This window comes from Saimiri boliviensis, chromosome 19, assembly GCF_048565385.1.
Source record: "Saimiri boliviensis isolate mSaiBol1 chromosome 19, mSaiBol1.pri, whole genome shotgun sequence".
Taxonomy (NCBI): Eukaryota; Metazoa; Chordata; class Mammalia; order Primates; family Cebidae; genus Saimiri; species Saimiri boliviensis.
The window spans coordinates 33,839,586-33,867,214 of NC_133467.1; the positions used below are offsets into that span (position 1 = coordinate 33,839,586).

Consider the following 27,629-nt stretch of genomic DNA (forward strand, 5'->3'; position numbering starts at 1 on the left):
AAGCTAATATTCCAGTTTTTGTAGATGAGAAAACTGAGGTTCACAGAAAATAGTTTGCTGTCAGTCACACAGATGGCTAGAGGCAGAGCCAGGATGCAGACCTGTTCTAACTGCATACCACACTCCTCCTCAGTATCAGGGTGAATTCCTGGGCATAGCTTAGACATTGAGCTTTTTCTGAGAAATACGTGACAAATTAGATAAGTCAGATGTGAGATTGTGCCAGTACCCATGCTGTTAGAGCCTGTGGGGCTGACGGGGCATTGGGTTCTGAGTGAAGAAAAGGATGCACAGCCTAGGGCATGCTCGATTGTTCTCTACTAAGGGACGAAGATGGTGCCCTCAGCTGGGCTCGGCCTCCTCCCTGGGAGACAGATGAGCTTGGTGTGCCTCTGCACTCTAGGAACTCTCAGTCCAGTGAACAAGGAGAGAGGTCAGCAGTGTGGGAGGTGCTTTGGCAGAAATATATACCAGTTGCTGTGGGAGACAGGAGTTATTGGAGGGGTGACTCTGGGCAGGTTTCTAGTTTGTTTGTTTTTTGTTTTTGACTGTTCTGAAGGGCAAGGAGGCCTAGAGAATGCCGAAGTGTGGTGCAGCTGTGGCCAAAAGAGGCCAGACCAATGCTGTCCAGTAGAACGATAACGCAGACTACGTGTAATTTAAGATTTTCTAGCAGCCATACTAAAACTAGTAAAAAGAAACAGGTGAAGTTAATTTTAATGATATATTTCATTTAACCCAATATATTCAACGTACTCTTATTTCAACATAAAAAGTTATTGAGATATTGACATTTTTTTTAACTAAGACTTTAAATCTGGTGTGCATTTTATACAGTGTATTTCAATTTGACCCGACCACATTTCTGGTGCTCTTAGCCACATGTGACTTGGGGCTCCTGTTAGACAGTGCAGGGCTAAAGGGTACTACTGCCAGTGTCTGCTCCTAGTAACCCACTCTCAGTAGTCTATCCCTCACCTGCGCTTTCTAGTGCATTCCACGGCACTGCTGCCTTTCAGGTGTGCGTCTGCTGCGCCGCAGCTGGTCTCTGGGCCTCCAGCCTTTCCTCTTCCAGGGCACTCTAGTCACTGCAGTCAGACTTATCTTTTTAAAGGCTAAACCTGATCCTATTACTTCTTCTAGAAAGCCTTCAACAGCTCCCTCATCTGTAAAGAATCAAATCCATAATCCTTAGATAGCATTTAAGGCCCTCCATAACCTGTCTTTTCCCTCTGTTGTACTCCTTAGCAATGACATGTTACGTTAGTATTTGCAGAGCCTTTTGACATACTTTGTCTCATTTAATTCTCACAGAAGCTGTGTGAGATAGGCAGGGCAGGACAGGTGAATTATAAGGCTCAGAGAGTTTAAGAGAGATTCCTGGATGGGCATGGTGGCTCACACTTGTAATCCCAGCACTTTGAGAGGCTGAGGTGGGAGGATTGCTTGAGCCTAGGGGTTTGAGACCAGCCTTGGCAACAAAGGGAGAACCCCCGCCACCCCGCTGCTTCGTTGCAAAAAAAAAAAAAAAACTAGCCAGATAGGGTGGTGTAGACCTGTAATCCCAGCTACTTGGGAGGCTGAGAGAGAAGGATCACATAAACCCAGGAAGTGGAGGTTGCAATAAGCTATGATCACACCATTGCACTCCAGCCTGAGTGACAGAGCAAGACCTTATCTAAAAAAAAAAAAAAAACAGAGAGAGAGAGGGGGGTTCCTAAGCTCAACCAGGATGGAGACCCATGTCTTTTTAATTTTATCTCTTATTGATGCTTCCCGTTGTGAGATCTGTCCCCTTTTCTCCCATAGTGCACTGACAGCCTACCCAGAGTCCCTATGTCCTCTCTCTGCCTCCCTCTATGTCTCTACTTCTGCTGCTTCCTCCCCTTGAATGTCCTTCCACAGCATAGCTGCCTGTCAGAATCCCCCACTTCCTCCAAGGCTCTGGTTAAAATTCGCCTCCTCTCTGATTCCTTGTTTGGCTGTTCCCTCCCCAAATCTGCTTTGTAACTACCAACACACTTTACCGGGCCTTTTCTTATTTAGTTGATGCGTCACTGTCTTATGTGCAGAATTCAATTCTAGAAATCTGGGGCACTGAAGAATTTAGGAGCTTAAACAGTTTTTACAGGGTAGCCAGTGGTACTCCCCACTTAAGTCCATGAAGAGGCTAACACCCTCCCACTTTATTAGTCTTTGTTAAACTATGAAATTATGAACTTAATCCTAATTTATATGCATTGTGGAGGTCACTCAAAAATGTTTCTCTCAACTGCTGTAATAAGTATAAGCTTATGATATTCTAATGTCTAAAGATCTGTGACCTATATCTGATTTCCTTTTCCAACATATATTTATTGAATATCTACTATATACTGTGTTCTGAAGCCACTCTGTGCTCTACAGTATAAGATACATAAAGTTTATCATTAAATGGGAAAAGCAGACATTTAAAAAAGCATCCAAACAGGCCACACAGTGGCTCATGCCTGTAATCCCAACACTTTGGGAGGCCAAGGCAGGAGGATCACTTGTGCCCAGGAGTTCGAAACCAGCCTGGGCAAGATAGAGCTCATCTCTATTTTAAAGAAAAGAGCCGGGCAGCTACTCAGGGAGCTTAGGTGGGAGGATTGCTTGAGCTTGAATCCAGGAAGTCAAGGCTGCAGTGAGCCATGATTGTACCACTGCACTCCGGCCTGGGCAACAGAGTGAGAGCCTATCTCAAAAATCAATAAATAAATAAATAGAAAAAAGTCACCCAAGCAATCATGTAGTTACTATTGAGTTAGGCACACTACAAAGGGAAATTTTAGGGTGGTCCAACACAGGCAGTGTCAGAGAAGGCTTCTCTGAGGAAGAGACACTTAAGCTGCACCCTGAGGAATGAGTGTGGGTTCCCCAGGCCAAGGTGGGAGAGAAGGCCCCTGAGGTTGAAATACAGTGAGCAAGAGGGAGATTGACCAGATACGTGGCTTGAGGATAGGCATGAGACCTCACTAAAGAGCTGCTAGTCAGGTGCAGGATTTGGAACTTCATACAAGGACAGCGGGAAACCGTGGAAGGGGGTATATCCTCTAATTTCCCTCTTTAAAAGGTCACTCCGTGTGTAAGAATAGATGTGGGGAGGCCAGTGCTTCTAGGTGAGAGATGTTGGTGTCTTAAATGAACGTGGCGGCAGAGAGGAGGAGAAGTAGGTGGATTCCAGAAATGCTAGGGGGTTGTATCAGTAGGACTTGTCGATTGATTGGATTTGCAGAGGGATGTCAAAGATAACTCTCAGATTTCTGGAATGAGCAAGTGCCTGGCAGTGTTTCCTGAGGAGGAAACATTTGATCAGGAGAAGGACTGGGGAGATTGATTGCAGTTTGACTATTTCAGCTCTGAGGTGTACGTGAAGGTAATTTGGTCCTCCCAATTACCCTTTGAGAAAGGTAGTATTATCTACATTTTTTATTGGGAAACTAAGGCTTGGAGAGGTTGGATGACTTGCCTAAGACTACATAGCCAAGAAAGGGCTGAGCCTGAGCTTACGGCAGTATTTTGACTCCTACAGCTGTGCTTTAAAAACCATACCACGTGGCCTGTGTGCTGAGTTTTCAGTGTTGAACCAAGCTAACCAGCCTTCTCAACATACCAGTTCTCTGCCTCCCTTCTCCACACACAACTGTCTACCAAGTTGTCTGCTCTGATAGTCAAACAAATCCTAAAATCTCTTCTTGTCTAACACCTTTATGGAAGTAGAAAGGTGAGGTTTATTTGCCCTGCCCTACCTAGAATTTGAACACCCTGGGGGTATTTGTCACTCACCCATTCTAGTTCTGTTCCCCTCACCCCTGACATTTTTCAAGCATAGGTCACACACTGTAGACCTGGGGGGAAAAAAAAACAGCAAAAAAGCACAATGAAACCATTTGCAGAGGGCCGTATAGTTTGAAGCACTTAACAAAGATTATCTTTTTTTGCCCTCATATCAGCCCTGGAAGAAAGAAAGGGCATGTGTGGTGCTTCAGCTAACATTTTTGGAGCGACACTCACTAGGCATCAAGCACTGTGCTGGAACTCAGCTGGTGACACAAGGATGCGTAAGGCATGGTCCCTGCTCTCAGGGGCTTCAAGTCTGAAAGAGAAGACAGACTAACAGATGACACCAATATGTGTTCATTTTACAGATAAGAAAGATAATAGACTGATGATAGACTCAGAAATTAAGGGACTTGTTTTAAGTCCAGACCGCAGACCTGCTGAATTGGATCCCTGAGGGTGGGGCCTCAAGTTATTCATATGTTACTGGGTAGCTAGGGAGTGATCCAACTCAGGTGTGAACCTTTTCAGGTACACTGCCAGTGACCATTTGTCTATCCTCTAGTTTAAGAGATGAGGCAACTGATGCTTACAGATCAGCAGAGATTCTCTGCAAACAGGCCTCTTTCCTCATAGCCCTTACTGTAGGGACGTGCAAACCCAGGAGGGTGTGTTTCCAGCCTCAAACCAGAGGCAAAATTCTACCTGGAGGCAGAATCCTTACAAAGTTAGGGTGCCAGGAACCTGCTTAAGACTCCACCCTGGGAGATAAGGGAAACCAACCAGTAAGCCAGGTCAGAGTTCAGTAAGTGTGGACTTTATCTGGAGCTAAGGTCCTGGTAGGGTGGCTCTTTCCTGGTTTACTGCTCTTGTCTTCAGGGAAGGGCCCAGGAATATTACTTTGCCCCAGACTCAGGAAGACCTAGCTCAGCCTGTATATAGTGTGCTTTTTTATCTTTCTCTATCCATCTATCATATGTATGTATATTATATATTTATATGCATTTATAGCATGTGTATTATATATATTTGATCATGTCATATATGTATATGTGTGTGCCCACATGTGATGTATGTATGTGTATATGTCTTATATGTGTATGTGTGTAAAAGAGAAAATAAAGACCAGGCAAATCTACCTGTGACATATACAGGTCATATAACCTTTTGTTTAGGGATACAGACCTGAAAGTCACACCAACTTTATGCACATCTTAACTTCATTTACTTAACCTCTCTTCGTGCATTGGAAAATGGGGATGCACTATCGGTTTCACCAGGCTTTTGTGAGGATTGAATTAGATAAGATTAGATCAAGTGCTTAGCACAGTACCTGGTAGGTAGTAAGAACTTTATCATTACTACCACAGAATGTGGATATTCTAGGCCTTGTCCTTACTCACACATTTGTGATGGGATAGGAGTAAGTCTAAGACCAGCAACCTCCCATTGATAGATGGAAAGGACACAGTATTGTTAGCTTCTCTTTGTTTCTTTAAACTCCAGAAGCCAGTCCTGTTTGGCCACCCTGAGTTCGAACTCATGTACTTTGTAGGGGTCTGAGTGAAGCAGTGAGCAGTGCAAGCTGTGGGCAGTGGTGACTGGGAAAGGTAAGACATCCTATCTGGAGAGGGCTGCCACCACCCAGTTTCAGCTGATTGTCACTGTGTGAGACCATAAGCTCAAGAATGCCAGAACTTCTGGCTGACCTTTTAAGAGAAGTCAGAAATCTGTATTTTATTGCTTAGCAACTAACTTTTGAAACATATATATATACACAGAGACACACTGCAGGCCAACAAAAGGGATACGTGGGCTCTCTGGAAGGTCACCAAGCATCTCCTTGCTCTGCCGCCCACCCTGTAGGCTGGGGTGAGGAGCATGTGGATGCGTAGAGAGGACCTGCTCTGTGCCTTGTGCTGTACTCAGGCATACCGGGAAGTCCACATCGCAACCTCTGCCCTCCAGCAGAGAGGCAGGACTGATGTACCAGGCCTGAGAGAGCAGTGGAGGAGGGAGAACTTGTGCGCCGATGCGGGCTGCATGGGAAAGAAAAGAAAGAGCTCTTCGAGTTACTCTATAGATATTGTAAATGAAAAAAAACAAAATGCAAAAGGGGAGGATATTACCTGTTGGGTAAAGAAGAAAGGAAAATAGTATGTATACGTGTTTATTTAGTTTCACAAGAAGAAACACAGAAAGGAGACCAAAAACAAATGAAAATGGTTATGGGAGAGGGTGAGAAAGAATAGGTACACTTCTGAATATACTTTTAGAATTTCAGTTTGGTTTTTCAACCATGTACATGTTTATTCAAAAATGAAATTAAGCCTGAAAAAAAGCAAGCCCTAAAATTCAGCACAAATATAAAAAGAAACCTAAATATATCTCAAATTGATAACATAAAAACAGATTAAGACCTAGCACAGTGGCTCACACCTGTAATCTCAATGCTTTGGGAGGTCGAGGCAGTTGGATCACTTGAGCCCCAGGAGTTCAAGACCAGCCTGGGAAACATGGCAAAACCCCATCTCTACAAAAAAAAAAAAAAACAATTAGAAAAATTAGCACGGCATGGTGGTGTGTGCCTGTAATTCCAGCTACTTGAGGGGATAAGGCGGGAGGATCACTTGAACCCAGGAGGCAGACGTTGCAGTGAGCTGTAATCATGCCACTGCACTCCAGCCTGGGCAACAGAGTGAAACCCTGTCTCAAAAAACTAAACAAAACAAAAAACCCAACAGATTAACCCAGAAATGTTCACACACAGTACTGATAGTACTGGGATATAGTCTAAGGACAAAAAGAATGGCAAGAAAACCTTGAACTTCGTAGGATTGTTGTTACTAGTGATATTGATGTAGTAACTCCAGGAACTATCTTTTCTGCATATTGAATAGAGCAATGAGTAAATACATTGGTATTGTTGAGGAATGGGGTTCTCAATATGAGAAAAGGAAGATAAAATGTGGAATGGGGAAGACGAAGAACCCTGTTGTGTTGAGTTCAAATTGGACATACCAGTGTGAACTCAAAAATTTATAATAAATTTTTCTAGCTCTGTCCATTAAAAGGGCCTGGAAGGAGGGACAGCTCAGCAATAATGAGTACCTAGCAGCCCAATCTTGTTTCTAAATGCATTTCCTGCTAACAGGAACAGAGCTCCTTAGAGAAATTGTTTGATTCCAGGTCTGGCATAGGGAAAGTACAAGTTGAGCATGGAGTACTGTATCTTTTTGTGCCAGAAAGCAAGGACGTGATCAAAGACAGATGGTGACATGTTAAAAGGACACAGGAGCTGGCTTTCAGAAGCTCCCATTGGTCAAATGGAAACATTTTAAACATTTTTTATTTAAAAAAAGGGTAATAGACTATAATGTATTACTTGGGTGGGGGGGGAGGCGGGGGAGGAAGGTCTGTGAATTCATAGCACTACTCCAGAAAAGGGATGATATGACATTCTTTACAAAAGCTTATTGGCTAGTATATGTAGAAGGAATGATAGAATTAGCAAATTGCCATTTTGCAGGCATTAGTGCAATAAGCGCTTTAGGCAAGAATCATCTATGAAGATTAAAACTATTGGATGAGAGGTTGTTGGAAAACAGAGTATTTATGCAATCTCAAAATATCCCACAGATTTCTCATGAATTCAAATGAGAAAATAGATTTTTACCATTGAAAAAAATCTCAGGAGTACCACTTTACCTAAGTAATCAAACCTTCCATCACCAAAATGGGACAAGCCATCCAACATCACTTATATAATAGTCTTTTTAAAATGTTTAGCCTGAATCTAACCCTGAGGAGGAGTCAGATGCATCCAGATGGTAGGCCATTCAGCAAGATAACTCACCTAGATTCTGCAAAACTTCAGTGTCATGAGAGACAAAACCAAGAAAAGCCAAGAGGGCTCTAGATTAAATTAATCCAAAAGAGACATGACATAAGTATAATTTGAGATCATTGATTGGCTCCCGAATTGAGGCAATTGGGGAATAGCTATAAAGAGCTTAATAAGACAATTGGGAAAATCTGAATGTGTACTATATATTAGATAATACTGTCTCTGACTCATTAAGTGTGCTGAGGGCATTGTGGTTATATAGAAGAATTTCAACACTCTTAGGGGATATAGGCTAAATTCGGGGTAAAGTGTCATGATGTCTGCAATTTTCAAATGAGAAAAAATGTATAAACATAGATAAAGCAGATGTGACAAATGTTAGTTGCTGAATCTGGATGAAAGGTATATAGATACTCACCATGCTGCTGCTTCAATGTTAAAGTAGTTTGACCTTTTTCAAAATAAAATGTTGCGGTAAATGAAACGTGGGCTGCGGTGGTCAGGGATTGCTTCGTGGAGTCAACGTGATTTGATCAGGACCTTGAAAAAGTAGTAGGAGATGGACAGAGATAAGAAGGGATGGCAACCATTAAGTCAGGTGGGAATGAGTACAGCATCGCTTAGGATCCAATAGAGGTAGGTAGTAGGCAAGTAATAAGAGGCGAATCTGAAAAGACATTTGGGTCCACAGGATGAAAGTCCCTTAATACCAGGCTATTACAGGCACATCTGATTGTGTGGATAAGAAGGAGAGAAATCGGCCGGGCGCAGTGGCTCAAGCCTATAATCCCAGCACTTTGGGAGGCCGAGGAGGGTGGATCATGAGGTCAAGAGATCGAGACCATCCTGGTCAACATGGTGAAACCCCGTCTCTACTAAAAATACAAAAATTAGCTGAGCATGGTGGCATGTGCCTGTAATCCCAGCTACTCGGGAGGCTGAGGCAGGAGAATTGCCTGAACCCAGGAGGCGGAGGTTGCGGTGAGCCGAGATCGCGCCATTGCACTTCAGCCTGGGTAACAAGAGCGAAACTCCGTCTCAAAAAAAAAAAAAAAAAAAAGGAGAGAAATCATAAGCTCTTGAGAGTGGTATTTGGGTGAGTTAGTCTGTGATGGTGGAGTGCTGGATGGACTGGAGAGTGGAAAAGAGGCTTTTTTCAGTAATCCAGGCACGAGGCACTAGACGGGGCTTGAGGGGATGAGTGTCAATGATTATGTAAAGAAAGGAACAACTCTGGGAAAAGATGATAAAGAACCTACAGGTTTCTTTGTCTGGCAGTAGGGGATAACTGAGAAGTTGGGTCAGAAAGGCTGTCTCAGTAGTACCATTTAGAGAGTGCGAATTTGGGGGGAAATTCTCCACTCTCCACGACCGCCTCCATACCCCCAGGTTTAGGCTAAGTGAAATCTGAGCTCTGCTACCAAATTTGGATGAGAATGTCATCAGGAAAAGGGAGGGCCTACCATTAAAATCTTTTCTATTTATGACAGCCTCCATTTCAGGCCAAACTACCTTCCTCTCTCCTTTCCTTATTTCTCAGATTTTTAACCTTTCGAAGTCTTCCTTCCAAATATGTGCTCAGACTCAAAACCCAGCTGACGCAACAGTCCGTCCATTGATTCTGAAAACCAGGCCTGCCTTCCATAGGCAATTCTTTCTCCTTCAGTTCAATGGTAGTTTTCTCTCCTTTAAGCTCTCAGGAAAAAAAATTTTTTTTTGCATCTGTTGCACATACACTTATGTTGCCATCTTGTCCCCCACATACCTGCCCTAGCCTGTGATTTTATTTTAGAGAGACTTTGGTGACTGCTGAAATCGTCTTTGTCAGTTGTTGACAGCAGGGACATGGACCCCTAACAGTTGTTGGCAGCAGGGACGTGGACCTTTGCTTCATTAGCCTTTGATTATGTGACACTGCTCATGCCCCAGCTCAAATGCAAACCAAATTAGGTTATCAGGTTCAAATGTACCTTCTAGACTTCAGTATGGGCATAGGAAGCCAGCTTCCTGGTAGGGTGTCTTCACAAGACAAGAAGGCCTGAGGTGGGCTTTCTCTTTGGGTCTGAAGGAGGAGGAGTTCAAGCCCAGCATGGATAACCCTGTGCAGTCATAGGGAATAAAGTAGGCAGAACGTGTAGGAGGAAGGAACAGCGTAGGCAGAGACAGAGCCAGAAACCATAGCAAGTGAAAGGAGGACAGTCAAGAGCAGGGACCAAGATTAGGAGTGAGCCCCTACTGCGTCAGGCACTGGGGATGCCCAGCAAGACCCTCTCTGCTTTCACAGACCTTCCAGCTTTGCCTGTGTAAGGATTATTGCCGAGTTTAAAATGAAGAAACCGAGGCCAGTATAAAAAAATTAAATGCCAGTTTATTCAGCTCCAGGCGAGGCTATGATCCGGGGAAAGGGGGCCAGAGAAGTCGCGCTGACTTCCTGGGACATGGGGTTTTTGTGGCTGAGTAACGAGCAACAGCAGAGCACTCTGATTGGCTCTAGGGGAGCGGGATTGGGCCGCTATTGGTTGGCGGGCAGGTTTTTTGGTGCAGGATTTGGGTTGCATCAGCCCGAAATTCCCGACTGGAAGGCTGGGTGCACAACTGGGTGCTGAGTACAGAGCTGGGTGGCTGTCCGGGCTCCTGATGAGGCGTCCAGCCTTACAGCCTGTACGGCATTTTCACTTGGGTATTTGAGCTGCAGGAAGGATAGATATTGGCAGCTGTGGAAAACATAAAAGGGTGCTTCTACTGGCATCAGGCATTATCCTTCCTGTTAGATGCTGTGGCAAATGGCCTAGCTGAAGGCAGATGACTGTTCCCTGAGTTCATTGGGGAGGTTCTAAAAGGTTTTAAGTGGCAAAATGATGTCGGTAAATTTGCCTGTTAGTAAGCTCATGGCTGTGTTGTGGCCCTGTTGTGGTTTTTCTTTTGAACTAACCATTCTAGTGTCTTGTCTGGTTTATGTCGTGTTTTGTTTTTCTTTCTCTTTCTTCCTCCTGTCCTGCATCGCTTTCTCCTGGGCCCCACGCTCTCTTCCTCCTTGATGGCCTTCTCTCTCTGATCTAAAGATCAGCCAGTAAAAAGCAGTCTCACCTGTCCAGGTAAGAGGGGTGCCACTGTCAGGGGGGACAAAGACCCCCTCCTTAATAAGTTACTTGTACCCTCTCATGTTTCCAAACTTAAAAAGTACCAAAGAATATCACAAAAGCCTGCAGTTCCATTCCTGTGCCCTAGCCACCCACTTTCTCTCCTTAGAGACTGTCATGTTATATGTTTCCTTTGTATTTTTCCAGAGATTTTTTTAAAGATATTTTTGCATATGTAAATAAATATTTAAACATATATAAACATAATTTTATTCTCCCTTCTACTCACTTTTTTTAACTGTTGAAAAATTCTATATTTTGTTCATTTCACTTAGTAACATATCATGGAGATCATTCTCTATCGTGTATAAAGAGCCTCTTCATTCTCTTTTATGACTGAGTTCTGTGTCATTGTATTGCTGTAATTTATTTAACCAGTCACTCATTGTGAACATTTAGGTTATTGCCAGTGTTTTGTCGTCACACACCTTGCTTCCATCAGTAGCCTTCTACTTAGTCATTTGCTCTAGGTAGGATAGGAATTGCCCCTTTCTGAGGGGCAGCAACTGTTGATTCAGGACCTTGCAACTTGTACACTTTTCCAAAAAGGAGTGCCACAGCAATTACTGAAATTTCTTCTATACCTGGGAGGGTCCTAGTTAAAGGAGATCAAGCAGAGAAACCTTTGGTGATCTGTACCATTTGGAGGTTTGGGGTCTTTCATAGTTTCTTTTTTTTTTTTTTTTTTTTTTGAGATGGAGTTTCGCTCTTGTTACCCAGGCTGGAGTGCAATGGCGCGATCTCGGCTCACTGCAACCTCCGCCTCCTGGGTTCAGGCAGTTCTCCTGCCTCAGCCTCCTGAGTAGCTGGGATTATAGGCACACGCCACCATGCCCAGCTAATTTTTTGTATTTTTAGTAGATACGGGGTTTCACCATGTTGACCAGGTTGGTCTCGATCTCTCGACCTCGTGATCCACCCGCCTCGGCCTCCCAAAGTGCTGGGATTACAGGCTTGAGCCACCGCGCCCAGCCGGGGTCTTTCATAGTTTCTAAGCAAGGTGCTTCAGGCTGGCTGAGGGAACGGAGCTGAATATGGAGTTGGAATAGTGCCACCAAACAGACCAGATTCCTGTTCCCCCATGGTAGCCAAAGGATAAATGGAATTTTCAGAAACTTGGGCCATTGCTCTACCCTCTTTTCTAGAAAGTGTGCAAGTTGCCAGTTACCCAGCGGGCTTGTATTCATGCCCATTTACCCTCCTGTAGATTACTGTTACGGAGAGGTGGAACTTTGAGGGACAAAGAGATGAAGCTAAATGGGGAGCTTGTCTCTGCTGCCACCACTGCAGCCCCTGCTGCGCTCATGCAGGCCTCTGTATGTGTTTGACCCACCTCGTCCTTCCCTCCAGTCTCCCCTTCCTTTGCAAATCATCACCTAACACTAACTGGCTATTTGGTTTTTTCCTGTCTTTTCCTTGCATTCATTTTCTCTGCTGCTCCGTTCTGTTCCATCAGCCCCATTGCAGCCTGGTAAGACCCAACAAGCTTGTATACATGTGCACATCCCCCTCTTGCTATTCTCTCTTTGTCGCCTGACTCCAGGAAGGGTTATTTCCCTTCACACCTTGCTGGGTATTAAAGAGATCATGCTTGCTCTGCCAGCCCAGGATGCAGATAGATGGTGTTGGCAGTGATGTACCCATGGCTAATGTCCTGCCAGATTGGATTACAGGGTGGGTGGGTGGGTCTCTCATTATCCAAAACTCAGGGCCCCGTTCGACAGAGACTCCATCTACTACAAGTATGATCCCTTCCTGCCCAGCTCATTGACGTGCTTTTCTTACTCCTTCTCCAGGTTAAGTAGCCTGTCTTCTCTGGGAGATTCGGCACCTGAGCGCAGGTCCCCTTCCCACCATCGCCAGCCCTCGGATGTCTCTGAGACAACAGGTAAACTCCTTGGGCATTAACACACAGAGACAGCCAGGCATGGTGGTACATGCCTATCTTCCCAGCTACTCGGGAGGCTGATGGGAGGATCACTTGAGCCCAAGAGCTCTGGGCTGTAGTGTGCTATGCCAGTCAGGTGTCTGTACTAAGAGTTCAGCATCAGTATGATGACCTTCCAGGAGCAGGGGACTATGAGGTTGCCTAGGGAGAGATGAACTGGCCCAGGTCAGAAATGGAGCAGGTCAAAACACCTATGCCGATCAGTAGTGGGATCACGACTATGAATAGCCACTGTACTTCAGACTGGGTAACATAGTGATACTCCATCTCTTTAAAGAAAAAAAAAAAAAAAAAAAAAAAATCTCATGGCCGGTCATGGTGGCTCACACCTATAATCCCAGCACTTTGAGAGGCCAAGGCAGGCAGATCACTTGAGGTCAGTAGACCAGCCTGGCCAACATGGTGAAACCCTGTCTCTACTAAAAACACAAAACTTAGCCAAGCGTGGTAGTGCCCACCTGTAGTCCCAGCTACTCAGGAGGCTGAGGCAGGAGAATTGCTTGAACCCAGGAGCAGAGGTCGCAGTGAGCCGAGATCACACCACTGCACTCCAGCCTGGAGACAGAGCAAGACTCTGTCTCAAAAAAAAAAAAAAAAAAAAAAAAAAAAAACCATGAACACAGAGGTATACACTCATAGAAAAGGCAACTTAGTTTTTATGTTAAACACATGATGGGTACTAGGTATTGTATTAATGGGTTTTATATAAATTGCCTCCATAGATCAACTGTAGAAGCTAGGTTTTATTATCTTTATTTTGCAAATGAGGAAGCTGAGGCACAGAGGTTAAGAAATATGTCCAAGTTTACAAGTTTATTGGGGACAGAATCAGGCCTTGAAACCAGTTGTTTTAACTCTAGAACCCACACTTTAATCAGTACATGATACAATCACACATACCATACATATGTACAGGGTCTACGATACATTCACAGGAATGGAAACATTTGATAGTCAGAGCCTCTGTTTCTTTTCTTTTTTTTTTTTTTTCCTGTAACTCTATTTAAAAGAAAAAGGTACAAGTCAAGGAGTAGAGGAAAGGCTTCCTAAAGAAAAAAGCCTGCTTTGAAGTGCAAAATACAGAGCCCACTCAGTAGAGGGAAGGATCAGAAGAGAACAAAAACCAGTAGAGGCCAGTGCAGTGGCTCATGCCTGTAATCCCAGCGCTTTGGGAGGCCGAGGTGGGAGGATCACTTGAGCTCAGGAGTTTGAGACCAGCCTGGGCAACATGGCAAAACCCTGCTCTACCAAAAATACAAAAAATTAGCCAGGCATGGTAGCACGCACCTGTGGTCTCAACATAGTTAGAACTCATCTCTACAAAAAAAAACCTTTTTTTTAATTAGCCAGATGAAGTGGCACACACCTGTAGTCCCATAGCTACTTGGGAGGTTGAGGTGGGAGGATTACTTGAGCCCAGAAGATCAAGTCTGCAGTGAGCTGAGGTCACACCTCTGCACTCCAGCTTGGGCTACAAGGCAAGACTCTGTCTATTAAAAAAAAAGGAAGGGAGAAACTGTAAATGGCTTTTAAGTTTTTTTTTAAGAAATAAAACTTTATCATCTTTAATGATGCAAACCCCCAGAATATCTTTATGAGCCTACATGACATGTATCTTTTTTTTTTTTTTTTTTTCATGTATCCTTCCCTGGATTTGCCAGGAGAACACCCCTAAGTCACCTTGCATGAGTTATCCAACTCTCTAAGAAGAGTCAAGCATTGCTGTACCACTTGCTGCATTCATTGGATGTCACTTGACATGTAACTTCTAGGCTCACTTGGGCTTCAATCCTGGGAGGCTCCTTACCAATCCTGGTAATATTAGTCTTCAGGAGGATGGCTAGACTTGGCCCTGCCCCTTCTTTGACCAGTCTCACCCAGACACACCAAAAGGCACAGACATGTACGTGAGAGACAAGCATTTTAACACCTCAGAGAAGGTTAGTTTCTTATTTGGAATACAAAGTATACAAGTTTTGCCAACCACCGAGGGAGGCATGTCTACAGGTAGTTTCTGTAGGTAGGCATGTCTACCTAGTTTCTACAGGTAGTTTCTTATTTGGTATACAATGGATACAGGTTTTGCCAACCACCGAGGGAGGCATGTGGTAGTGTTCAGACAGGAATAGCCTAGGGAATTTGGTTAGTGTGAAAAGGTTTCTTCTTGAAGAAGAAACGTACTGGGGCTTCCCTGGGTTGGTCTTGGCATGTGTACACTAACCTTCCAAAGACACTGTGTACTCAACCTTTCTCTCCACTTTCTAGGTCTTGTTCAACGCTGTGTCATTATCCAAAAGGACCAGCATGGCTTCGGCTTCACAGTCAGTGGGGATCGAATTGTCCTGGTGCAGTCTGTGCGGCCTGGTGAGTGCTGCATCCGTCCTGCCCGCAGTCGACAGTTCTTGCAAAGCCACCACGTATGTGACAGTGCCACTCTACTTGGAGAATTTGTGCTTTCCTGTGGGGCACGAATGAATTACTCTAGAACTGGCTCTCCATGGGTGCCTGGGGAAGCCTCTTCAATGCAAAGCCCCCAGGCAGAATTTCTAGAGATTGCACCTCATATTTGCTTCCCTGGTTGGGAAGTGAAAAACCAGCAAAGTAGCTGTCAGGTCATCATCAGGCAGATGTCTGATTGCCATCAAAGGGAGATCCTCATACTGGGTCACAAGATTCTATGGCAGAATCCAAGACCCCGTTTCTTCATACTTACCTTCACACTACCTGGCTAAGTGCACAGATGGTCACTTTCTACAGAGGTTTAACCTGTGCCAGGCACAATAGTCCAAATGATTACAGAGCACATTTGCTGATACAATTAATATTAAATAATAAATTACCAACAGATAAATGATATATGCTGGACATGATGTCGGTGTTTGGATGTTTGAGTAGTCTGTGATTTGAGGCATAGTTGTTTTCCTTGTGATCGTTTGGGAAGCCCTCTTTTAAAAAAAAAAAAAGAATTTTAGAAGTAGTTTGAAAGATGGAAATGAAAAGCAAATCAGGAGAATAGGAATTTGGTGGGAAGGGAGTAAAGAGTGAGTCGGCATCATAGCCAAATCCATCAAGTTACCAATTGTGTATAAAAGGGGTGCGAACAGTCAAAACTCTAGCATGTACCTACTAGTGGAACCATTGTTATTAGTGGTCCAGGCTGAGGAGGATAGTCAGAAAGACGGTGGGTGTGGAAGATTCCCTAAAGGGTAAAGAAGTGTCCCTAAAAGGAGTTAACTTCAGTGCAGTAAGTAGCATTAGGCTGGTGCCAGGGAGCATCCTAGGTTTGGCTTAGACGAGAGCACAAGGAAAGGATTGGGAGCAGGTTTCCCGTTGGTGCAGAGGAGGAGGGAAAATATACTTGCATTGATTCTGGAGGAAGATTTGGGCTATGTTCACAGGAAAGGTTGAAAAAAGAATTTCAAATTTGTGACCAAAATGAGATATGTGGATCATATAGGGATATAAATAAGCATGGCGTCTTATGTTTGGGAGTAAACGTATATCAGTGGGAGATTTGTTTTGCATATCCTGAGGGGAAGCTCTAAAAAGATACTTTTATTCTTTGCTTTTCTTATTTCTCAGGGTTCCTAGACTGGTGTGAGACAGAGTTAGTAGAACTGCCAATACTTCGTACTTTTCCTCTGCAGCCTATCTGGTACACAAAATGTGGGATCCCCTCCAGTGAAGTGTAGGTTCGGCTGTCCTTTACCTTCTTCCTTCTGTTAGGCTGAGCAGAGTCAGACCCAGAGAGGAAAGAAGGAAAAGATGGCTTACAAGGAGAATATGAGTTTTAGAGACTATGTATTTGTGAGTATGTGTGCGTGCGTGCGTGTGTGTGTGTGTGTGTGTGTGTGTGTGTTGGGGAGGAAAGTAGAAGAGACTTCATTCATTTAGATTGGCATTGAAGTCACAAGAATAACAAAGCAGTAGTTATCTTTTCCAGATATATATTAGGTTTCTTTAATTCACTGTTTCTGAAAGTATAGTCTGTGTTCTGCCTGAATCAGAATCACCTACGCCCAAGATGATTGAAATCCTTTTTCTTGGGGCTGACCTTGGAAGCACTGAATTGCTTTCTGGCAGGAGGTCCATGAAATACACTTTTTAAAAATTCCTGCAGTGATTCTCATGTTTGCTGAAGTCTGAGCCTTTACTCTGAAGAGTTTAGTTTTTTTTTTTAATCACTAAGTTATTAGAAGTCACCTCACATGTTTCATACATTCAGGCAAGACAGCTCTGTTCTCTTCAACATTCGTTTCTAAATGAATGTATAAGCAGGAATTTCAAGCTATTTGCAAGTATTCTTCCATAAAAGCACACTTTAGATGAGGGTAGTCTTGAGTCCCCGTATTGAAAAGCCAAATTGGATTGTAGTCATCACTGTATTTTTCTTTTCAGAGTAGAAACGTTTAGATGGACTTTGTGGGAATTTTGTTTTGATCAGAGGAATGCAACTTACAGATTTAATGATCACGTTGGGGCAAATTTACAATATGTAATTTTTATGCTTCTCTTTAACTTGTTTTGGCTTTAGTGTTTTTTGCGCTTCCTGGATGTAAATTAAACTAGGACTATAAGTCATTTAAAACTATCTTGTGAGGCTGGGCATGGTGACACACGCCTGTAATCCCAGGACTTTGGGAGGCCGAGACGGGAGGATTGCTTGAGCTCAGAAATCCAAGACCAGCCTGGGCAATATGGTGAAAATATTTGTCTCTACAAAAAAATACAAAAATTAGTCAGGTGTGGTGGCACATGCCTGTAGTCCCAGCTACTTCAGAGGCCAAGGTGGGAGGATCGCTTGAACCCAAGAGGTCAAAGCTGCGTGAGCCAAACTCACACCACTGCACTCCAACCTTGGTGACAGAGTGAAACAGTGTCTCAAAAAAAAAAAACCAACCATATTGTGATCAAAACCACTGTAGCCTCCAGTCAGATGACAAGTTGAAAAAGTGAAGAGCATGATCTTTTGAGGACCTGTCAGTCACTATCAGAAGCTCTTAATTTGGTTTATTTTAAAGGGAGAAACTGGGCTGAGTATGGAGGCTCACGCCTACAATTTCAGCATTTTGGGAAGCCAGGGCAGGAGGATCACTTGAGCACAGGAGTTCAAGACCAGCCTGGGCAACATAGTGAGACCTCATCCCTACAAAAAAAAAAATTTTTTTAATTAATTAACCAGGTATGGTGGCACACACCTGTAGTCCCATAGCTACTTGGGAGGTTGAGTTGGGAGGATCGCTTGAGAAGACCAAGTCTGCAGTGAGCTGAGATCATGCTTCTGCACTCTAGCTTGGGCTACAGGGCAAGACTCTGTCTATCAAAAAAAAAAAAAAAAAAAAAGAAAAAAAAGGAAGTGAGAAACTGTAAATGGCTTTAGAAAGGAAGATTTTTTAAAAAGAAAAGTTATTTTTAATGATATGAACCCCCCAGAATATTTTACAAAACCTCTCAGGACTCAGGAAACTCTTGTTTTAAGCCTTTTCTCCATATTTCTCTTAATAATAATAATAATTATTATTATTATTTTACATTTCAATTTTTTTTCTTTAAAAGGAGTGAGTTGTGTACAGGGGGGTTAAATGCTTTATAGACAAGAAACAAAACTGCACTAGAACCAACTTATTCATCATCATCTTCTTCTTCATATTCCTCTTCCTCCTCGTCCTCTTCATCTTCCTCATCTTCCTCCTCCTCCTTCTTTTTCTTGCTTTTTTCAGCCTTGTCAACTCCCTTTTTGGCTGCATCAGGCTTTCCTTTAGCTCGATATGCAGCAATATCCTTTTCGTATTTTTCCTTCAGCTTCGCAGCCTTCTTTTCATAAGGCTGCTTGTCATCTGCAGCAGTGTTATTCCACATCTCTCCCAGTTTCTTCGCAACATCACCAATGGACAGGCCAGGATGTTCTCCTTTGATTTTTGGGTGATACTCAGAACAGAAGAAGAAAAAGGCCGAAGGAGGCCTCTTGGGTGCATTGGGATCCTTGAACTTCTTTTTTGTCTCCCCTTTAGGAGGAATATAGGTTTTCATCTCTCTCATAACGGGCCTTATCCGCCTTTGCCATATCTTCAAATTTTCCTTTCTCTTTAGCAGACATGGTCTTCCACCTCTCTGAGCACTTCTTAGAAAACTCTGAGAAGTTGACAGAAGCATCTGGGTGCTTCTTTTTATGCTCCTCCCAACAAGTTTGCACAAAAAATGCATATGATGACATTTTGCCTCTCGGCTTCTTAGGATCTCCTTTGCCCATGTTTAGTTATTTTTCCTCAGCGAGGCACAGAGTTGCCCAGGGCCCATCCGGCTCTCACTTGCCCCGGCGCTGTCTCTATGGAGCTCAATGTACTGCAATGGCTGTCTTAATAATTATTTTAACAATTATGTTTCATATAGTAAACTCATTTTTTCCCCTGGGTAATAAAAAATAACTAATATTTGACCTTGGAACATATCCAGATACATTAGAATGAAGCACACGTGCTCTCCACAAAGCCTGGACCTGCCTGCCTCCTGCCTTGGCCTGGCTATCAGAAGTCTAGCATCTTATCTAGGTGGAAGGAAGAGCAGAAGATGGGACCTTATATAGTTCACTCTAGCTTAAAAGTAGTTGTGTCTCTAAAGTGGAATGGGAAGTGCACCCAGCCTTTGAAGTACTTAACACAGAGAAATAGGAGGAAATTTCAGAGGAGAGGTGATCTGACAGGGACCTTGGTGTAGCCTCAGTGACCTCTGGGAGAGGTTGTTAGGCTCTGCTGACCAGGCCTTCTCCTTACAGGAGGTGCAGCCATGAAGGCCGGTGTGAAGGAGGGCGACCGGATCATCAAAGTGAGTGACCCCAGCATGCACTCCCACTCCCAGCTGTGGAGGCAGATGTGCAGGGCACTCCTGGCCTTGCCCCGTCCTGCACACTTTCATCTTGATACCAACTGCCAGGCAGCCACTGAGTTAGGGGTGGCCGCATGTGAGGGAGCACAGTGGTATAGTGTAAGACAGAGAGCAAGGAGGAAGATAGCTGTGCTCCGTATTTTAGGCCCTTCTTGACTCTAAAGCAACCAAGCTTTTAGAACAAGTTTTATTATTCTCATTTCATAACTGACCAAAATAAGATTAAGAGGGAGGGGTAGTAACTCATGGAAGGACCCAGGACTTTGATTCTCAGGTTGATATTCTTCCTCCGTATAATGCCAACCTGGGGTCCTTGCCCATTCTGAACTACTATAACCTGCCCTGGTTGTTCAAGCCTTTCTTCAACAGAATGGTGTTCAAAACCAGCCTGGGCAACATAGTGGGGAAGCATTAAGGAAATCCCAGATGCAGAGACTTCTTAGTCCTCTGTAAGGAGGAAGCAGACTGGGGCAGTGGACATTCACATGTGTGTGAGACAAATGGTTGGAAAAGTGTACACCAAAAATAAGCGAATGAATGAACAAATTAAGGAATGAAGACACAGGCCTTATCCCTGAAAACTTATAGGCTAGCTGGAGAGACAGAACAAATAGCAGATATGAACAGAACAAATTCATAGTGTGACTTGAGTAGTGTGACTTGAGTAAACGGGTGACCAGAGGAGGCTAAAGAGCATTGGAAAATGGCTTCCTGAAGAGTGGTGTTTTGAACTTAACAGAAGGATGCCCTCGATGTTCGTCACCATTACTCAAAATTGTTTGTCCCTCCAACAGGTCAACGGCACCATGGTGACCAATAGCTCACACCTGGAAGTGGTAAAGCTGATCAAATGTGAGTTGGAGAGAGGTGACAGCTAAAGTAGAGGAGCAGATGGGCTGAAAGGGAGGAAGGGAGGGAGGAAAGGGCAGGCCTGCCATCCCAGGAGGTTTCCTTTGTAGATGTGTGAGGCAGCTGAAATCGCATCTTTAGTCTTAACATGGAGTGATCCACTTAAATGGCCACAATTCCCTATTATTTCAAGTGGAGACACTACTAGGCTGTCATGAGACATCTTATGTTTACCCACACTCCTCTTTGCCACTCCTGTTTAGACCACATCCTACTGAGACCAGGTCTCCCTCAAATACCTTTCAGTTCCCTCTCCCATTCATGGACATTCATACTCATTTGTTTTATATTTGGCAGGGAAAAGCAACAATAATCTGTTTGTAGCCAGGAAGGCTCAACAGTTTGAGTCTGCACAAATATTCAAATAGAAGCAACAAATGTTGAAGAAAGAATTTAAGAATGTGGGAAGTTTGGGGAGGGCAGAGGGCTAGAATCTGAGTGCCTGGTCTGTGCCATGTGGGTAATATGCTCCGAGTGTGACACTGGCTACTTACTTTAGTGAAATAAAGGGGGAAAAAGGGGGCTGCTGAGGCGGCCCGTGGGGTGTGTTCCCAGGTACTTATGAGTGGAGTTCTAGTTGAGGTCTCTGCATGAACGAAAGGCAGGGAGTGGTACTTGGGTCCATCCAGGGCATGAAGGCAGGAATTAAAGAACGGGTGGGACATTAAAAATGAGGAGAACTTAATCTACAGAATTATAAGCTTAATGACAGGACAAGGGAGAACAGTCCCCCCGCACCCCCACGACCACCGTACCTGGACTGTCTCTCAAGTCTCTGTCTCCCTCTAGCTGGTGCCTATGTCGCACTCACCCTCCTGGGCTCTTCACCTTCATCCGTGGGCATCCCTGGGCTTCAGCAGGACCCATTCCCAGCAGGAGCTCCCCGAATCACCCCAGCGATCCCCCCACCGCCACCTCCTCCACCTCTACCACCTCCACAACGCATCACAGGACCCAGACCTCTGCAGGTAATGATCCTTCTGGCTCTCTTTCCTCACCCTAATGTCCTGTTGAAGAGCTCTGCATTGGGGAGGAAAGCAGGTTCAATCCATTGGGGCTGTGGTAAGCAGAGCAAGCTAAAAGACATACGGAAGACGACTCAAAGAGTTCAGCAGAAACGAGGCCTGCACAGTAACAGTTGTTCCCTGCCTCAGTGTCCTCCTTCCATGGAAATGCATATGTGCTTTTATCACACAGCAACATTGCGTGTTTCCTACATGTGCGGAAGACTCTAAGGGCGCCCTCCAAAAGTACTCCTCATCGGAGAAAGAGTGCACACTTCAGGCAGGGACAGAATGCATCTGTTCAAGACCGTTGCTAGCCAGTGTTAACCAGGGTATGGTATAAAGTCAAGGTATAGGGGAAAGGCTTCCTAGAGAAAAGCCTGCTTCAAGGTGCAAAATACAGAGCCCACTCAGTAGAGGGAAGGATCAGAAAAGGACAAAAACGAGTAGAGGCCAGTGCAGTGGCTCACACCTGTAATCCCAGCACTTTGGGAGGCCGAGGTGGGAGGATCACTTGAGCTCAGGAGTTTGAGACCAGCCTGGGCAACATGGCAAAACCCTTTGTCTACCACAAATAAAAAAATTAGCCAGGCATGGTGGCACGCATCTGTGGTCCCAGATACTCAGGAGGCTGAGGTAGGAGGGTTGTTTGAGCCAGAAGGCAGAGGTTGCAGTGAGCCGTGATTGTGCCACTGTACTCTAGCCTGGGTGACAGAGGGAGACCCCATCTCAAAGAAAAAACAAAACAAATAAGCAAGTAGAAAGGGAGCTCTAGAAGCAAGGAAGGAACACCTATGTGAAGAGTTAAAAGACGACAAGATGCAGACAGGTATAGGGAACAGTATTTTTCAGTTGGAATGAAGATTAAACCCACAAGTCTTGGGAGACTTTAGGGAGCAACTTGATGCCAAAGGTGATGATAGCCAAGGTTTCTAGAAGTTAGGGAATAAACTCAAAATAAGATCTGTGTTTACTGCATTCCAGCAAGGTACTGAATAAAACATACTTATGATTCAGGCTCTACTCCCACAGCTTTCCTTGCCCAAGAATCAGCAGATAGAAGAGAGTTAAGCTATTGAGTTCGTCCCTGACTCTTATACTGCCATATTTTCCATCTCTAGGATCCCGAAGTTCAAAAACATGCCACCCAGATCCTCAGGAATATGCTGAGGCAGGAAGAAAAGGAATTACAGGTAAGGTCACTGCCAAGGGTAGACTGGCCATTGCCTGAGTGAAATAATACTTTCTCAGAGCAGCCTGCCAACGTGCACAACTTTATTTACAGGCAATATTCCATCACAGTGAAACCTAAAAAAATGAAACTTCTGGACCACTAAAGAATTATCATTGGCCAGTAGAATTTATTAAAGCAGAACTTCACCAGTAGAATGAATAGGATTCTCCATGTGTAATAGGTTAGGATAGCGAATATGTAGACCAAAAAAAAATGTCAATGGAGTTTATCTGGGACATTTCCAAGGAAAGGAAGGGAGAGAGAGAAGAAAGGAAGGGGCAGGTGAGTCCTGGGCCAGCCTGATAGAGGTGGGGAGCACTTGGATGAAGGATGAATAAAGAGAGTTTTCAGGCATAGGAGTGATGTGCACAGAGAACAGTAAGTAGATTAATTTGCTGGAGTAGAATAACCAGTTTCCTATTACAGCCATACATGTAAGTGCCACCATATATAAAACATGGTTGGCCAGGTGTGGTGGCTCACACCTGTAATCCCAGCACTTCGGGAGTCTGAGGTGGGCGAATCACAAGATCAAGAGATCAAGACCATCCTGGCCAACGTGGTGAAACCCCATATCTATTAAAAATACAAAAATTGGCCAGTTGTGGTGGCGCGCGCCTATAGGCCCAGCTACTTGGGAGGCCGAGGCAAGAGAATCACCTGAACCCAGGAGGTGGAGGTTTTAGGGAGCCAAGATTGCGCCACTGCACTCCACCCTGGCAACAGAGTGAGACTCCGTCTCAAAAATCAATTGTTTTGTTTTCTAGGCTATATAGAAATGAAAAAGATTCTGGTTCTTCCCCTCAACATGTTTAAAATCTAATGGAGGAAATTTAAATTACAGTAGGAGGGAGAGTGGGAGGAACAAAGAGCTTACAATAAGAGAACAAAGGAGAGCACAGTTAATTAATAATGGGAAATATGGGGAAGGACTTCACAGAGTGGATAATATTTCAGCTGGGCCTTGAAGAGCAGTACTTGAGTAGGTAAAAGAGATGGGGGAGGGAATGCTAGTAAAAAGACAGTGTAGGTCAAAGACACAAAGATATAAAAATACATGTATTTATTTCACAAGCACTGAGTTCTTGCTGTATGCTAGGTACTGAGTGCGTGCTGGGGCAGTAGATGGGAGTAATGATAGGGGTGGGCGTTGGAATGGTTTCAAAGATAAACAAGAAGTGAACCTCTCCTTTAATGAGTTAGTGATTCTATAGGATATGGATGGATGAATGAAGATATGCTATATTATGATAAGTGCTGATATTTATATATTGGCAAATGTCAGGGTAATGAAGACAGTATGGCACTGGTTCAAGGACAAACCTATAGATCAATGGAATAGAATTCAGATTCTGTAAATTAACCCATACATCTGTGGTCAACTGATTTTCAACAAAGGTGCTAAGACAATTCAATGGAGAAAAAATAGTCTTTTGAACAAATGATGCAGGGGCAACTGGCTATTCCACATGCAGTTAATGAATTTGTACCCTTACCTCACATAGTAAACAAAATTTAACTCAAAATGGACAAAGACTTAAATGTAAAAGCCAAAAGCATTTTTAAAAATTATGAAACTCTGAGAAAAAAGTTTCAATAGCAGTAAATCTTCATGACTTTGTATTGGGCAGTGGTTTCTTAGATAGGACACCAAAAGCATAACCAAAAAAAAAAGATTAGTTGGATTTCATCAAAATTTAAAACTTTTGGGTGTCAAAGGATACTATTAAGAAAATAAAGGCAACCCTTAGAAAAAATGGGAAAAAAAATATTTGCAATTCATGTATCTGATAAAGGTCTAATACCAGAATATATAAAAGACTTAGCTCAATAATAAAAAGACAACCCAATTTAGAAACTTGGAAAGGATTTGATTAGAGAGTCTCTAAACACACAAATGGCCAATACGCATGTGAAGATGCCCAACATTATTATTCACAGGGAGATGCTAATGAAAACGACAGTGACCTACCACTTCTCACCTATTAGGATGGCTGCCACCAAAATAATGAAAAATAACCAGCATTGTGAGATGGAGAGAAATCTGACAATACTTATTTATGTTTTGTCTGCATATTCACTATCCTAATCTATTCCACCACTGATGGTGGGAGTGTAAAATAGTGCACGTGCTCCAGAAAACAGTTTGACAGTTCTTCCAAACATTAAACACAGCGATACTATATGACCCAGCAATTCCACTCCCAGGTAATTCTCCCGGAGAATTGAGAACATAGGTTCACACAAAAACTTGTACATAAGCGTTCATACCAGCATTATTAATAATAGCCAGAAAGCAGAAACAACCCAAGTGTTTATCCGCTGATGAACAGATAAGCAAAATATAGTCCATTCATACAATGTGATTTTATTCAGCCGTAAAAAAGAACAAAGTACTGATAAATGTTACAACGTGGACGAACCCTGAAAACAGTATGCCAAGTGAAAGAACCAGACACAAAAGTCTATAGTTACATTATTCCACTTACACGAAGTGTCTGGAATATGCAGATTTATGGACAGAAAGTAGATCAGTGGTTGCCAGAGGGTGGAGAAAGGGGAAATTGGGAGTGACAGCTTACAGGTACCAGCTTTCTTTTGGAGTTATGAAAATGTTCTGGAATTAGATAGTAGGGGTGGCTGTACCACTCCGTGAATATACTAGAGGCCACTGAGTTGTACACTTTAAAATGGTCATGTTTATGTCATATGAATTATAGCTCAGTGACAGTTTAAAAAATTAATGTTCTTGAAGCCCAAAACAAGCCATAATGATTTATTCAATAATCAGAAGGCTTCATAAAGGATGTTTGAGTTGGGCTCAGTCTGCTGTTACTAGAACGTTGAAAATGGCAGTGGGACCAGCAGTGGTGGCTCATGCCTGCATTCCCAGCACTTTGAGAAGCCAAAGTGAGAAGATTACTTGAGCCTAGGAGTTCAACAACAACCTGGGCAGCATAATGAGACCACATATCTAAAAAAGTTAAAAAATTGGTCAGGCACAGTGGTGCGTTCCTGCAGTCTTAGCTGCTTAGGAGGCTGAGGTGGGAGGACTGCTTAAGCCCAGGAGTTAGAGGCTGCAAAGCTATAATCGCACCACTGCACTCCAGCCCGAGTGACAGAGCAAGACCCTGTCTCAAAAGAAAAAAAAGAAAAAGAAAAAAAAAAAAAGTGAATCTCTTGACTGAAGGTGTTACTGGCCTTGAATACCATGAGAAGCTTGGAATTTGTTTTGGAGTCTGTTGGAATTAAAGAATTTTGAATGGGGGACTGATTACGTTTTCAAACCAGTGTTCTTTGGAGAAGTCTGTTAAATGTAAGGAAAGCATCTAGGAGGCTTTGCAGTAGATCAGCAATAATGACAGTTTTAACAAGAACAGGAGGAGTAAGAACAAAAAGGAGGGGATAGCAATGGGAGACATGTGAGAGAGCCAATCAGTAGAACTTATCAATTGGTGCAGGAGAAGAAAGAATAAAAGATGGCCCCAAGTTTGTGTGTCTGGGTAGATCAAGTGATACCAGTGACAGAGGGAGATAGGGGAGAGGAGCAGAGCTTAGAGGAAGGAAATAAAGATCAGCTTTGGGTATACTGAGTATAAGGTGCCCATGAGACATTCAGATAATGTTATCTCCGTTCAGGCACCAGGCATATGGAGATAACAGGGCTGAACTTAGGAGAAAAGCCTGGGATGAATAGAGATTTGGGTATCCTCAGTATGAAGGTGATAGTTGAAACTTGGAACTGGGTGACTGAAAGAGCTCACCCAGAGCACCAGTGCAGAGAGGAGAGAGCTGAGGATGGAATTTGGGGACATATGTGCTTCTACAGCACATGGCACTAACCTCTAATATCATACTACTTGTTATTTGATTTTTGAAAGAGTAGCCTGTGCAGTAATGGGAGGAAACTAGATTGTGTATGTGAAGCAAAGAAGTGCAGGGCCCTAGTTGTAGACTAATGTTTTGAAACATTTGGCTGTGAGCTGGGCGTGGCAGCTCACACCTGTAATCCCAGCACTTTGGGAGGCCAAAGCAGAGGATCACTTGAGGCCGAGAGTTGAAGACCAGCCTAGGCAACATAGCAAGCCCCTGTGTCTATTTGAATAAATAAATACGATAAAATAAAATCAGAAAACCACAAAACCACAGGCTCATATCCCTTTTAAAAAAGAAAGAAAGAAAATATTTGGCTGTGAAAAGAAGAAACAAATGGGGCAGTGGCTTGAAGAATCATCAGAATTGATCAAAAGAGTTTTGTTGTGGTGATTTATTTTTGTTTTAAATCAGGAAACTTGAACATTTTGTGGGATGGAGGGAAGGAGTCATTGGAAAAAGGAGACTTTGAAGCTATATGAACAGTGTCCAAGAAGAGCCCAAGGCAGTCAGAGGGTTTAACTTTGTAAAAGATTTAGACATCGCTTCTCTTCTGAGCCAGGAAAAAAGATGGCTAAAGATGTTTTGAAATGGAGTACAGTTGGGAAGGCTTTTACCAGATAGTGTTATCTGCCAAGGCTAGGGAAGGGTTGGGGCTTGATGGGCATGGAGAAGATGAAATATTAGACATGGGGAATTTGTAAAGTGGTTGTCAGGTAGCAGTGAATTCCTAGATGAGCCTAGATAATATGTGAACCCAGTGTCTATTTCACCGTGAAGCTATGGAGCACCTCCTGTTAATAGCTGCCATGTATTCAGGTGTGTGACTTTGCGCTAGACGTTCTGCTAACCACTTCACATACATAGTCTTGCTCCACTGTTACACCCATCCCATGTGGCAGGTATTGTCATCTCCATTTTATCGATGAGGATGTATTCAAGCTTGCCTAAGTCTATACAGCTAGTCAGTGGAGGTGCCAGAATTCAAAGG

At 43.6% G+C, this 27,629-nt stretch overlaps 1 protein-coding gene and 1 pseudogene across 10 annotated transcripts in view; one reads left to right on the forward strand and one right to left on the reverse strand.

Annotated features, from left to right (window-relative positions):
* The window catches only part of ARHGEF11 (Rho guanine nucleotide exchange factor 11), a 112,856-nt gene that overhangs the window by 47,100 nt on the left and 38,127 nt on the right, over positions 1–27,629 (forward strand). For 8 of the 10 annotated variants that reach the window (XM_074389635.1, XM_074389637.1, XM_074389639.1 and 5 more), the window contains exons 2-9: positions 10,711–10,743; positions 12,245–12,259; positions 12,585–12,676; positions 15,002–15,100; positions 19,509–19,558; positions 20,413–20,470; positions 21,317–21,495; positions 22,653–22,724. In XM_074389635.1, the coding sequence (XP_074245736.1) occupies positions 10,711–10,743; positions 12,245–12,259; positions 12,585–12,676; positions 15,002–15,100; positions 19,509–19,558; positions 20,413–20,470; positions 21,317–21,495; positions 22,653–22,724 (598 nt within the window). The remainder of the gene's footprint in view (positions 1–10,710; positions 10,744–12,244; positions 12,260–12,584; positions 12,677–15,001; positions 15,101–19,508; positions 19,559–20,412; positions 20,471–21,316; positions 21,496–22,652; positions 22,725–27,629) is intronic. The other 2 variants (XM_010348481.3, XM_039459906.2) reach the window with 2 other exon arrangements.
* LOC101039324 (high mobility group protein B1 pseudogene) lies at positions 18,271–19,085 on the reverse strand (annotated as a pseudogene).